The 11,916-nt window shown below is 39.6% G+C and overlaps 2 protein-coding genes across 2 annotated transcripts in view; one reads left to right on the top strand and one right to left on the bottom strand.

Annotated features, from left to right (window-relative positions):
- Nucleotides 1-11,916, bottom strand: part of XPNPEP3 (X-prolyl aminopeptidase (aminopeptidase P) 3, putative) — a 69,987-nt gene that overhangs the window by 56,243 nt on the left and 1,828 nt on the right. The window lies entirely within an intron of this gene.
- On the top strand, nucleotides 4,546-5,656 carry DNAJB7 (DnaJ (Hsp40) homolog, subfamily B, member 7). The gene is given in 2 exon segments (XM_008566688.1): nucleotides 4,546-4,853; nucleotides 5,023-5,656. Coding segments are annotated over 2 exon segments (942 nt in total).

The raw sequence follows: 11,916 nt of genomic DNA, 5'->3' as shown, positions 1-11,916 counted from the left end.
AACACCAAGCCAAGGGTTAAGATCCCCTTACCGGTCATCTTTAAAAAAAAAAAAAAAAATTCACTAAATATTTTTTTCTCTGACTAATGCACTGATATTTTTTCTGTCCTATTCATTAAAAAGTTTGTCTCAGTGCACCAATATGTTTTTATTACTGTAATGGCTTGAATGGTGGCCCCCAAAAGATATGCTCTCGTCCTAATCCCCAGAATTTGTGACTTTTTTATTTGGGAAAAGAGTCTTTGCAGACTTTCTGTCCTATTCATTAAAAAGTTTGTCTCAGTGCACCAATATGTTTTTATTACTGTAATGACTTGAATGGTGGCCCCCAAAAGATATGCTCTCGTCCTAATCCCCAGAATTTGTGACTTTTTTATTTGGGAAAAGAGTCTTTGCAGACGTAATTAAGGAACTTCAAATGAAAAGATCATCCTGGATTATCTGAGCGGGACCTAAATCCAGTGACACAGGTCCTTTATAAGAGAAAAGCAGAAGCAGATTTGAGACACAGGACAGGATTAGACAGAAGAGAAAGTGATGTAACTACTGAGGCAGACTGGAGTGATGCAGCCAACAAGCCAATGAACATCTACAGCCACCAGAAGCTGATAGAGGCAAAGAATGGACTGTCCCCTACAGCCTTTGGAGGGAGTGCAGCCCTGCTGACACCTTGATTTTTGATCTCTACCCTCCAGAACTACCAGATAATAAATTTCTGTTGCTTTAAGCCTCCAATTTTGTGGTAATTTGTTAGGGCAGACTCAGGGAACTAATACAATGACTACTAAAATTACAGTTTGCAGTTTGAAAAACATCACACTACAAGCTCATGTTTCTATGCTGAGGTCAGCTCTGGTCAACGGAGAGGGAAGTGGAGGAGAGGATCCTCAATAATTTTTAGGAGTATAAAGGGATCCTGAGACTAACCCTTGCCCCATGCAAACAGGAGATTCCCTGTATTTTTACTTAATTTTTTAGTTACTTAATCCTTGACAACTGTGTTTCTTGAAAGGAGAGAGGGCACAGGGAAGAGAAAATGTTACAGGTTCAGCTGCTTGCCCCCTTTCAAAAACATACAACCCAAAAGTCGAATGCTGTTGAACATGGAAGTCGGCTTTTATTTAGGAATACCAGTGGCCTGAGGAGACATGTTAGGCTAACCCATCTCTCCAGTAACCCTGGAGAAGGGCCAGACTAAAGTCATCTCAAAGTCGCAGATTTACTGAGGAGTTTTTAAAGAGGGGGTTGAGGAAATGGAACATGGGAAGCTGAAAAGCTGGAAGGAGGGAGTCGTGGGCGGTAGGGGCCTCATGTAAGGATCCAGGTGCGAGGTCTCACCAAGGCCCTGTCTAGTTTCTGTTCCCATCTTTATCTCAGGGTCTGGATAGTACATGCTTCCTGTCCAATCTACAGCTCCACGCTGGCTGGAAAACAACCTAACATTCATGTAAATAATGTTATCTTGCCCTATAACCAAGGTTCAAAGTATCGAATGACTGTGGGAAAACAGGGACTTCAGAGAAATGTATGCCAAGAAAAAAACTGTCCTTTTAAAATTTGCCTACAGCCCATGCGGTTTTAGTTCCCAACATGGCGTCAGTCTTGCTCACTCGGACAAAGATAGTGGGTTGTCTAACATGTACAAGAACATGTTGGTGAGATGACTGGGATGAAGTGGTATGAAGAAAAGGAATAAAGTCAGTTAGCAGAACTACCTCAGCTTTTTCACCTGTAAGCAAACTCTTGTCATAATCAAAGATCCCATAATATAGGATACAGCTATATTTTCCTTATTAAGACAAACAGGAGAGGCACAGTATATTTAATGCTTTCAAATTGCAGTTGGTCAACATTGATGATAAGAACGATCATGACAGCTAACATCTATTCAGTTTTTTACTATATTTCAGAAAGCACTCTAAGCATTCTGTATGTACTAACTTTATAGCTGTATGAGATAAGTACTATTTTACTATTTTGAATTAACTTTGAACTGGTTACATATTCATGTGGATCAAAATACAGACGATGCAGAACTGATTTAGTGAGAAGCCTTCCTCCCATACCTGTCCCCAAGCTAACCCATCCCCCTTCCTTGAGGCAGTCAGGATTATCCCTTTTCTGTTATATGAGGGTATTTCAAAAAGTTCATGGAAGGCTGGCCAGTTAGCTCAATTGGGAGGGTGTGGTGCTGATAACACCAAGGTCAAGGGTTCTGGCCAGCCACCAAAAAACCCAAAAGTTTGTGGAAAGATTCCTGTTATCTCTCATTCTATTTTTCCATGAACTTTTTCTTTTTTTTGGTGGCTGGCTGGTACAGGGATGGAACCACAGCTCTTGGGGTTATCAGCACCAACGCTCTCACCAACTGAGCACCAGCCAACCCTCCACGAACTTTTTGAAGTACCCTCATACTTCCAAAAATATTTTATCCACATGAAACCAAATCTATCTACTGTTATCTCCTTCTTTAAACAAATAATAGTATTCTATGTTTGAGGTAAATACCATTACAGTACTTCCCATTTAAAGATGCGAAAAAAGACACAGAAAAGTTAAGTAACTTGCTTAAGATGAACTACTAAGATGGAACAAGGATTCAAACAACAATCAAACAACAATCTATTTCTAGAGCCCATACCACTAGACAACACCCTCTGTACCACTATTTCAGCAGTAAAATAACTGAATGTAAAAAGTTAACCAATTCTCTTTGTTTAGGCTCAGATAAACTAATACTAGCACACCCAATCCTATTTTGGGCCACTCCCAAGCAGAGAGTACTCAAATAACATTCAATATTATTGTTGTTGGGGGCTGGCCCATGGCTCACTCGGGAGAGTGTGGTGATGATAACACCAAGGCCACGGGTTTGGATCCCATATAGGGATGGCCAGTTGGCTCACTTGGGAGAGCGTGATGCTGACAACACCAAGTCAAGGGTTAAGATCCCCTTACCGGTCATCTTTAAAAAAAAAAATTATTGGGCTGGCCTGTGGCTCACTCGGTAGAGTGCGGTGCTGATAACACCAAGGCCCCGGGTTCGGATCCCATATAGGGATGGCCGGTTGGCTCGCTGGCTGAGCGTGGTGCTGACAACACCAAGTCAAGGGTTACGATCCCCTTACCGATCATCTTTTAGGGAAAAAAAAAAAAAAATTGTTATTTTCAATGCCAAGCAAATATAATGATATGTATGCCACACATAAATACATGTTTAGCACGTATAATGGAGAAAATTTAAATTAATTGAGTTTTAAGCATTTCACCATACCTTTCAACAACTAATATATCAAAACAAAATAAATGGAAAGAAAAAAATACTCAGGCCTGGCAAACGGTCTTGAAAGACTGTCTAGAAACATACACTCCAGTTTCACATTTCATTAGAGTATCATTTAACTGAGGGGTTTATAAATGTGATGTAAAATAAAACAAATACAATACAGAGAGGAAAAACAGAGACAGTTCATTATAGGCAATTTTCTGGGACAATAAAATGAGCCAGGAATAGAATATGTCTTTCTAATTCAGGTCTAGCCTGTTGATAATTTAAATTATCCCAGAAGAAAATCAACTTTGGTCTAATTTGCTTCTAACTGGTCTCTAATTCTACTTTCCCACATACAACTCATTCTCCATATAGTAGCCACTGATTCATTAAAATGTAAATCAGATCATTAAACATGCACAACCCCCCAATGGCTTCCCATTGTACTTGCATTCAAAAATTATATACTGAATACACAAATGCATAATTTTCAAAATCTTTAACTAAATGTTTTATAGCATAAAGTTTAGGTGGACAAAGATACCATCATCTCAAATGACTCACCACTGGCACGCAGAAAGCTTGCAAATTAGGTTGCTTCCTCCAGGAAGCCTTTCCTGACACCCCTAGTCTGGGCTAGGTGTATCTCATGATTGCTTAGCATCCATTACTTCCCCCATCATAGCCCTAATTATATTGTGATTGAGTTATCTGTTTGTATCTCCTACTGAACTGTCTCTTGACTGAAATACGTTAACTGCTTAATATTTTTTTTTCACATATTTCGCTAATTCTTCCTTTTTCTAAACCAAAACATGGAAAAACTAAGAAGAAATTAAGGCTCAGTAACCTGGAGGTCATATTACACAAAGGGTATACTATGGCCATTAGCAACAATTCCCATTGGTTTATGAGGTATTGTCCAAGGCTTCCAGGGAAATTTAGTGGAAACAGTCCAGCAGGTTCAAGATGGTCTGGTATGACTCTGGACTAGCTCCTTTTGGAAGATCTAGTCCCTACCCCTACCCCGGAATGACACCACAATGCAGCCAGCCTTCTCTGACATAAGCTTGTAACTCTGCTTGCCACATAATCAGTATCCTAACATCTCCTAGCAGTGGCGCATGGTAATAACATTGTCTTCAATGTAAAAATATGCCTGTTTGTAGTCACTAGTCACTCACTGCCTCTACCACCACCACCAGCAGAGCCTGAGCTGAGAGGAAATCGTGGTTCTCACTACCTAGTGCACCTGTTTGTAATACTGTTAAAACATGGTGGATTATTATGACGTTCTGGGAGTGCAGAGATACGCTTCACCTGAGGACATTAAGAAAGCTTATCATAAAGTGGCACTAAAATGGCACCCTGATAAAAATCCAGAAAATAAAAAAGAAACAGAGCAAAAATTCAAAGTAGCCAAGGCATATGAGGTATTATCAAATGATGAAAAATAGGACATTTATGATAAATATGGTAAAGAAGGATTAAATGATGGAGGTAAAAGTCATTTTGATGATGAATGTGAGTATGGCTTCAGGTTCCGTAAGCCAGATGATGTCTTTAAAAAAAGTTTTGGTGGGCCGGCCTGTGGCTCACTCGGTAGTGTGCGGTGCTGATAACACCAAGGCCACGGGTTCGGATCCTATATAGGGATGGCCGGTTTGCTCACTGGCTGAGCGTGGTGCTGACAACATCAAGCCAAGGGTTGAGATCCCCTTACTGGTCATCTTTAAAAAAAAAAAAAAAAGTTTTGGTGAGTGGGACCCATTTTCATTTCACTTCTTTGAAGATTCACTTGAGGACCTTTTAGATAGTCTGAGAAGCTCCTATGGAAGCAGAAGCAGAGGTGCAGGATCCTTTTTCTCAACTTTCAGTGAATATCCAATTTTTGAAAGATTTTCTTCATATGATACAGGATATACATCAGATGATTCACTGGGGCATGAAGGCCCTCCTTCATTCTCTTCCCTGGCATTTGATGATAGTGGCATAGGCAACTATGTATCTGTTACAACTTCAGGCAAAATTATTAATGGCAGAAATTCTATTACAAATAATATTATTGAGAATGATCAAGAAAGAGAAGTTGAAGATGATGGAGAGCTGCAATCCTTCTTTGTAAATGGTGTGGCAGATGAAGAGAGCTTTGCAGAAGAATGCAGCTGGAGAAGACAGTCATTCTACAATTATTCACCAAATTCCTACAGCCCGAAACATGTCTTTCAATATAATCTTGGAGACAATAATGAGCAAGGTATACCTTGGGTCACCAGCAACTGGGATCCCTCTATTTTCTCAGGAGGACTCAAAGATGGTGGTAAGAAGAAAAAAAAGAAGCATAAAGAGGTGCAGAAGAAGAGGTCAACCAAAAGGAATTGTTAAATTGACTCACTATATATATATATAGACACACTATATATAGAGAGACACTCACTATATATATATAGACACATTATGTTCATATAACATTTGAACATGACTGCGTGTTTTGGTTAATCACAGAGTTTTGTAGATAACATTTAATGCTATACTAAGATTATGTTAACATTTTTAGCAGATTGTGGACATTTGATCAGTAGTTGATTGGATTAGGTATGTCAGAAAAAGATGAGTTTGTGGTGACAGTTGGTGATGTCAAGAGTTTGGAAAACTGCAACCCCCCCCCATGTTTTTGAGCTCTTTGCATATCATAGAATTTTCTTTTTGTAGAGTTTATCATATATTTCATTCCTTTTACCTAATTAAAATGACTATACAAACTTCTGAAATATGTAGAGCATTAGGAGATAAAAATGTATTAAGAATATATAAATATTCAAGAAATGACTTTTTTCCAATGAAGGCAGAACATTTGATACATAACTTAAAGACACTACAAATGAAAAATTCAAGTATATTTTCTTTTAAATTAAATATAGCCAGATTTATATTTGCATAACCATGTTCATAGCAGCATTATCACAATAGCCAAGAGGTGGAAGCAACCCAATTGTCCACTGACAGATAAATGGATAAACAAGGGCCGGCCCATGGCGCACTCGGGAGAGTGCGGGGCTGGGAGTGCAGCGAAGCTCCCACCATGGGTTCGATGGCGCACTCGGGAGAGTGCGGGGCTGGGAGTGCAGCGACGCTCCCACCATGGGTTCGGATCCTATATAGGACTGGCCGGTGCGCTCACTGGCTGAGTGTGGTGCGGGCGACACCACACCAAGGGTTGTGATCCCCTTACTGGTCACGAGAAAGACCAAAAAAAAAAAAAAAATGGATAAACAAAATGTGGTATATACATATAACACAATATTATGCACCCTTAAAAAGAAGGAAAATCCTGTCACATGCCACAACATGGATTAACCATGAGGACACTATGCTAAGTGAAATAAGCCAGTCGTGAAAAGACAAATACTTTATGATTCACTTAAATGAGATACCTAAAGTAGTCAAACTCATAGAAATAGAAAGTAGAATTATGATTACCAGGGGCTGAGGGGAGGGAGGAAAGAGTGAGCTATTTAATGAGTACAGAGCTTCAGATTTGCAAGATGATGTATAGGTCAGTAGTCTTAAGTATATTCACGCTGCTGTGAAACAGAGCTCCAGAATTTTTTCATCCTGCAAAAACCATTTAAAAGATGGTAAATTTTATGTAATGTGTATTTTACCACAATTTTTTAAAAAGCCAGTTTCATCCTGGATTACTCAGAGCAATCTGGTTATATCATGTAGTAGGCTACCAGTGAATCACTCCAGATAGGAAATTTTCCATTTTCATTAGGAGTTTTTACACAGAATCTACAAATAAATTACTATAAAATACCACCTACAGCCATTTTAATTTAGGGTCATGTTGGGAGAAAAACAGGTGAATTAGAAGTACATCAGATTATCAAACAAGATGTTTGAGCTAAATAACTGCATACATTTCCTTCTTTTAAATGAATCTACTTTGGGCCGGCTTGTGGCTCACTCGGGAGAGTGCGGTGCTGATAATACTAAGGCCACGGGTTCGGATCCCATATAGGGATGGCCGGTTAGCTCACTGGCTAAGCATGGTGCTGACAACACCAAGTCAAGGGTTAAGATCCCCTTACCGGTCACCTTTAAAAAAATAAATAAATAAAATGAAAAATAAATGAATCTACTTTGATTTCAGCACAATTACTTCTTAGCTTCCTGTAATGATTCATTTTCAAGATATACTACTTCTCTACCTTTTATTTTTATTCATTCATTCACTCAACAGTACTTTTCGAGCACCTACTATCTGTCAGATAGTGTTCTAGGTACTTTGGGTATAGTAGTGAATAAACAACAAAAGTCTTAGCTGTCACTGTTTACAAACTGGAGACAGACAATAAAAAATATTAAGCAAAATGTAATGTTAGTCATAGCTGCTAAGGAAAAAAAATAAACTAGGAAAAAAGGATAGAAGTTTTGGGATATGAGGATTGTAATCTTAGCTAAGTAGCCAGGAAAGTGATGATTACATCTGGGTAAAGATCTAAAGGAAGTGAGGGAGTTAAACATGCAGATATCTGGTGAAAAAGAATTCCAGACAGAGGGAATAGCAAATGCAACATCCCTAAGGCAGGCTGTGTAAGGTGTGTTTGAGGAATATTAAGATCAGTGTGACAGATGAAGACAGCAAGTAGATGAAGTCAAAGGTTAAGAGAAAGTCAGATTATGCAGACTGCTAGATCACAGTACACACTTCGGCTGTTATTACAGGTGCAGGAAGCCACCAGAGGTTTTAAGGAAAGGAGTGATATAATCTGACATATTTAAACAAGACCCCTTTGGCTGCTGTTGTTGAAAACAGACTCAAAGCTAGTGGGTGTAGAAGTAGGGAAATCAGGCTGTTGCCACAATCCAGGGAAGAAATTATAGTAGCTTGGTCTAGGGTGGTGGCACTGAGGGTGGTAAAGACTGATCAAATTCAGGATATATACTAAAGATAGGGGCAAATAGGATTTGCTCACAGACTGGATGTTGGGTATGGAGAGAGAGGAGTCAAGAATTTTTGGCACAAACTAGCAACTAATGGAGTTGCCATTAACTGAAATAGGACTGCAGGTGTTAAGTTTTGGATATGTTACATTTGAGATGTGTGAATTTAAGCACTGAAGAGAATTTCCTGAATTGACTTGCATCTTCCATGTTCCCAGCCACTGAATTTTTCTTTTTCAGCAAAAACATCTTCTGATCATATTCTTTTAATCTTTTATCTCTGAGAAATGCAATTACTGTAAATTTTAATGTGAATGAGCAATGGGAGCAAATAATCTAGCAGCATGAAAACCCAATCACTTTCGGCCAAATCAAATACAAAATTGGAAGCCAGAAAAAAATAAGATCTACTATATTTATTTATCATCTACTATTTTTTAAATGACTGCTACAGTCAAGTGTGAGCATTTATTTTGTATTGCTGTTTGATTTTTAGTGGCTAGGTGGGTGGAGAGGAAAGGTCATTTATTCTGTAAGAAGGATTGGGAACAATCAGCGTTTAAAGTTTACCTTCAGAAAATAAAATCAAAAAAGCTTAGGGTATTTTAAATGCTACTTACATAAAATGTGATATTTAGTAAAGTTTATTTGTTATCATATATGTTATTAAAGTTAAAAAAACTGCAGTTTTCCAAAAAAAAAGCAAAAATCAGTGTCTCAGAAAACTGAAGAACGCAATGAACTGCCCTTCAGTCCATTTCTCCACTCTTAACAGATAACTAAAAATTCATACTTAATCATCTTACTCAATAGCTTAGAATTCTTTAACAGTTTCCCACTGCCTAGAAGAAAAAGCTCACTGTTCATTAACATAATATGCAAAGTCCTCCAAGATCCAGCCACTAGCTTTTTTCCCAGCTTGATTTCCTATCACTTCTTTGTAGACATCTTAAGCTCTAGCCCAGCTTTTTCCAACGTGTGTTCCAGGGATATCAGTTCAAGACTCACCACAGAAAAGGGGCTCCAGGGTCAAATATATTTTGCAAATTACTTCCAAATACATCTCCCTCTTAAGAGAGGGAATTAGACTATTCCAACCATTATGAAATGCAGCATTTCCCATATGTATTTGACCACAGAATCATTCTGGTGTAACACCTATTAACATGCCCAGGAACATACTTCAAAAAAGCTGTGCCAGCCATACCAAATGACTGCAATACCTAGTACTGGCCATTTTGTTTCAGAATTCTGAACCTTGCATATGTTCCCTCTGCCAGGATGGCTCCTTTCCTCTAGTCGGCTTGGTGAAAGCCTTTCAGGTCTTAGATCAAATCCCTCCTAATTTTTAAAGGCCTGCCCATATTTCCTCTCTCTCTGCCCCTTCCTGCTCCCAGAAAACATTTATTTCTTCTCCACAATTATTTGCCTTTCTGCCTGTCTCCCACAAGGGCATAAACTTTTTTTTTTGTCTTTTTCCGTGTCCGGCAACGGGATCGCAACCCTCAGCGTTGCTCCCGCGCCTCGCCCAGCCAGTGAGCGGGAACCGGTCTGTATGTGGGATCCGAACCCTCGGGCGGGAGCGCCGCCGCGCTTCCCAAGTGGCGCACTATCCAGTGCGCCACCGGGCCGGCCCAAGGGCATAAACTTTTTACACTCTGCTATTTGGTGCTCAATATTCGTTGAATGAATTAACTATTATCTGCAAACAATCTTTAAAATATTTTCTACTTATTATTCCTTAATATTTTTAATGCTTCCCTTTCCCATCTCTGACATATATCTTAAATAATTTAATCTTTTAAAATACTACTTGTTGGGCTGGCCCGTGGCTCACTTGGGAGAGTGCGGTGCTGATAACACCAAGGCCCCGGGTTCGGATCCCATATAGGGATGGCCGGTTCGCTCACTGGCTGAGCATGGTGCTGACAACACCAAGTCAAGGGTTAAGATCCCCTTACCGGTCATCTTTTTTTTAAAAAAATAAATAAATAAAATACTACTTGTTTTAGTCTGTTTTGTGTTGCTATAACAGAATACCTGAGACTGAGTAATTTATAAGGAAAAGAGATTTATTTGGCTTAAGATTCTGGGACAGGGCCGGCCCGGTGGCGCACTGCTACAGTGCACTGCTTGGGAAGCGCGGTGGCGCTCCCGCCGAGGGTTCGGATCCCACATGCAGACCGGCTGCTCACTGGCTGAGCGAGGTGCGGGAGCAGCACCGAGGGTTGTGATCCCATTGCCGGTCCCGGTCCGGTGCAGGCGCGACACTGAGGGTTGCGATCCGTTGCCGGTCACGAAAAAAGACAAAAAGGAAAAAAAAAAAAAAGATTCTGGGACAGCTTCATCTGGCATGGGCCTCAGGCTGCTTCTACTCATGGCAGAAAGCAGCAGGCCGCTGGTGGGTACAAGCAGATCACATGGTGAAAGGAAGCAAGAGAAGCAAGATAGAGAGAGAAGGTGCCAGGGTCCTTTAAACAATCAGGTCTCGTGGGAATTAATAGAGCAAGAACTCACTCACTACCCCTCCTCCCCCAGGATGAGCATTAATCCATTCATGAGGGATCCGCCCCCATGACTCACTCAGTTTCCAACACTGCCACATTGGAGATCAAATTTCCACATGAGTTTTGGAGGGGACAACACATCCAAACCCCATCACTACTTACTTATGCAACACTAGTGCTTCATTTTGTTTGTTCGCACATGACTAGATGGTATTAACAGCATATTCCAACTAATAAAATCTCTTACATAGGTTAACCTTTAGCTAGTAAAAATATTTTCACTTTAGAAATTCATGACTTTCACAGACAAGTGTTTCCTATGGTATTCAATATACTGTACCCAGAAACTCTCTAAAGAAGGGCAACTAAGAACACCACAGATTCAAAGTTCTATTTATGAGAACTTCAAATGTGGAACTTCCAAATTCTAAAACTTAATAAAATCCCAGAATAACATAATATTTATAACACATTACTGCCTTTTCTGTGATCCCATGTCACTTGGGTCAAGACTCTATCATTGCTATACTGTCATAACTTTGCTATACTGTCATTTGCTGCTTGTCTATCTCCTCTGACTAGACTGAGAGCAACTCCAGGGAAGTGGAGATTCATCCACAATAACTGCGAACTCAAAAGTTACTGAATAAAACTACATTCTTTCCCGTTCAATGAGTAAGATCCAAAAGGAGTCTACCAAACTCTGGTAAGACCGAGTAGTGGTATAACAGAAAATGGACTAGGTGCAATCATACAACTAAAATTCCTGACTTGCTTGTGATCTTGTGTTTCAGTTCCTCATTGGTAAAATGAGGATATCTGCTCTAATTTACTGGACTTGTGAAGATTCAAGATCATTCGTTTATTCAGTTAAAAAGCCAATATATATCTTTTTACGTTGATATAAGAAGTTGTTAAATTTGCTTTTTCCATTGAAGCAAACTAAAGCATAATGAATATATTTTTCAAAAATCTTGGCGTGTATAATCCAGTATCTAGTCCTAAATCTTGATTAATCAGGTTTTACAGAAAGCCTCAAAAAATAAAATAAAATAAAATAAAAAAATCCAAGTCACAAAGAATGGTTCCAGCTCAGGGTTGTGGCCCCTGTGATTAAGACAAATCAACTGTGGGCCGGCCCGGTGGCGCACTGCTACAGTGCGCCGCTTGGGAAGCGCGGCGGCGCTC

This window comes from Galeopterus variegatus, unplaced genomic scaffold (genome assembly GCF_000696425.1).
Source record: "Galeopterus variegatus unplaced genomic scaffold, G_variegatus-3.0.2 Scaffold262, whole genome shotgun sequence".
In the NCBI taxonomy this organism is placed as follows: Eukaryota; Metazoa; Chordata; class Mammalia; order Dermoptera; family Cynocephalidae; genus Galeopterus; species Galeopterus variegatus.
Note: the sequence above shows the minus strand (reverse complement) of the source record. Positions and strands in the feature narration are given on the sequence as shown.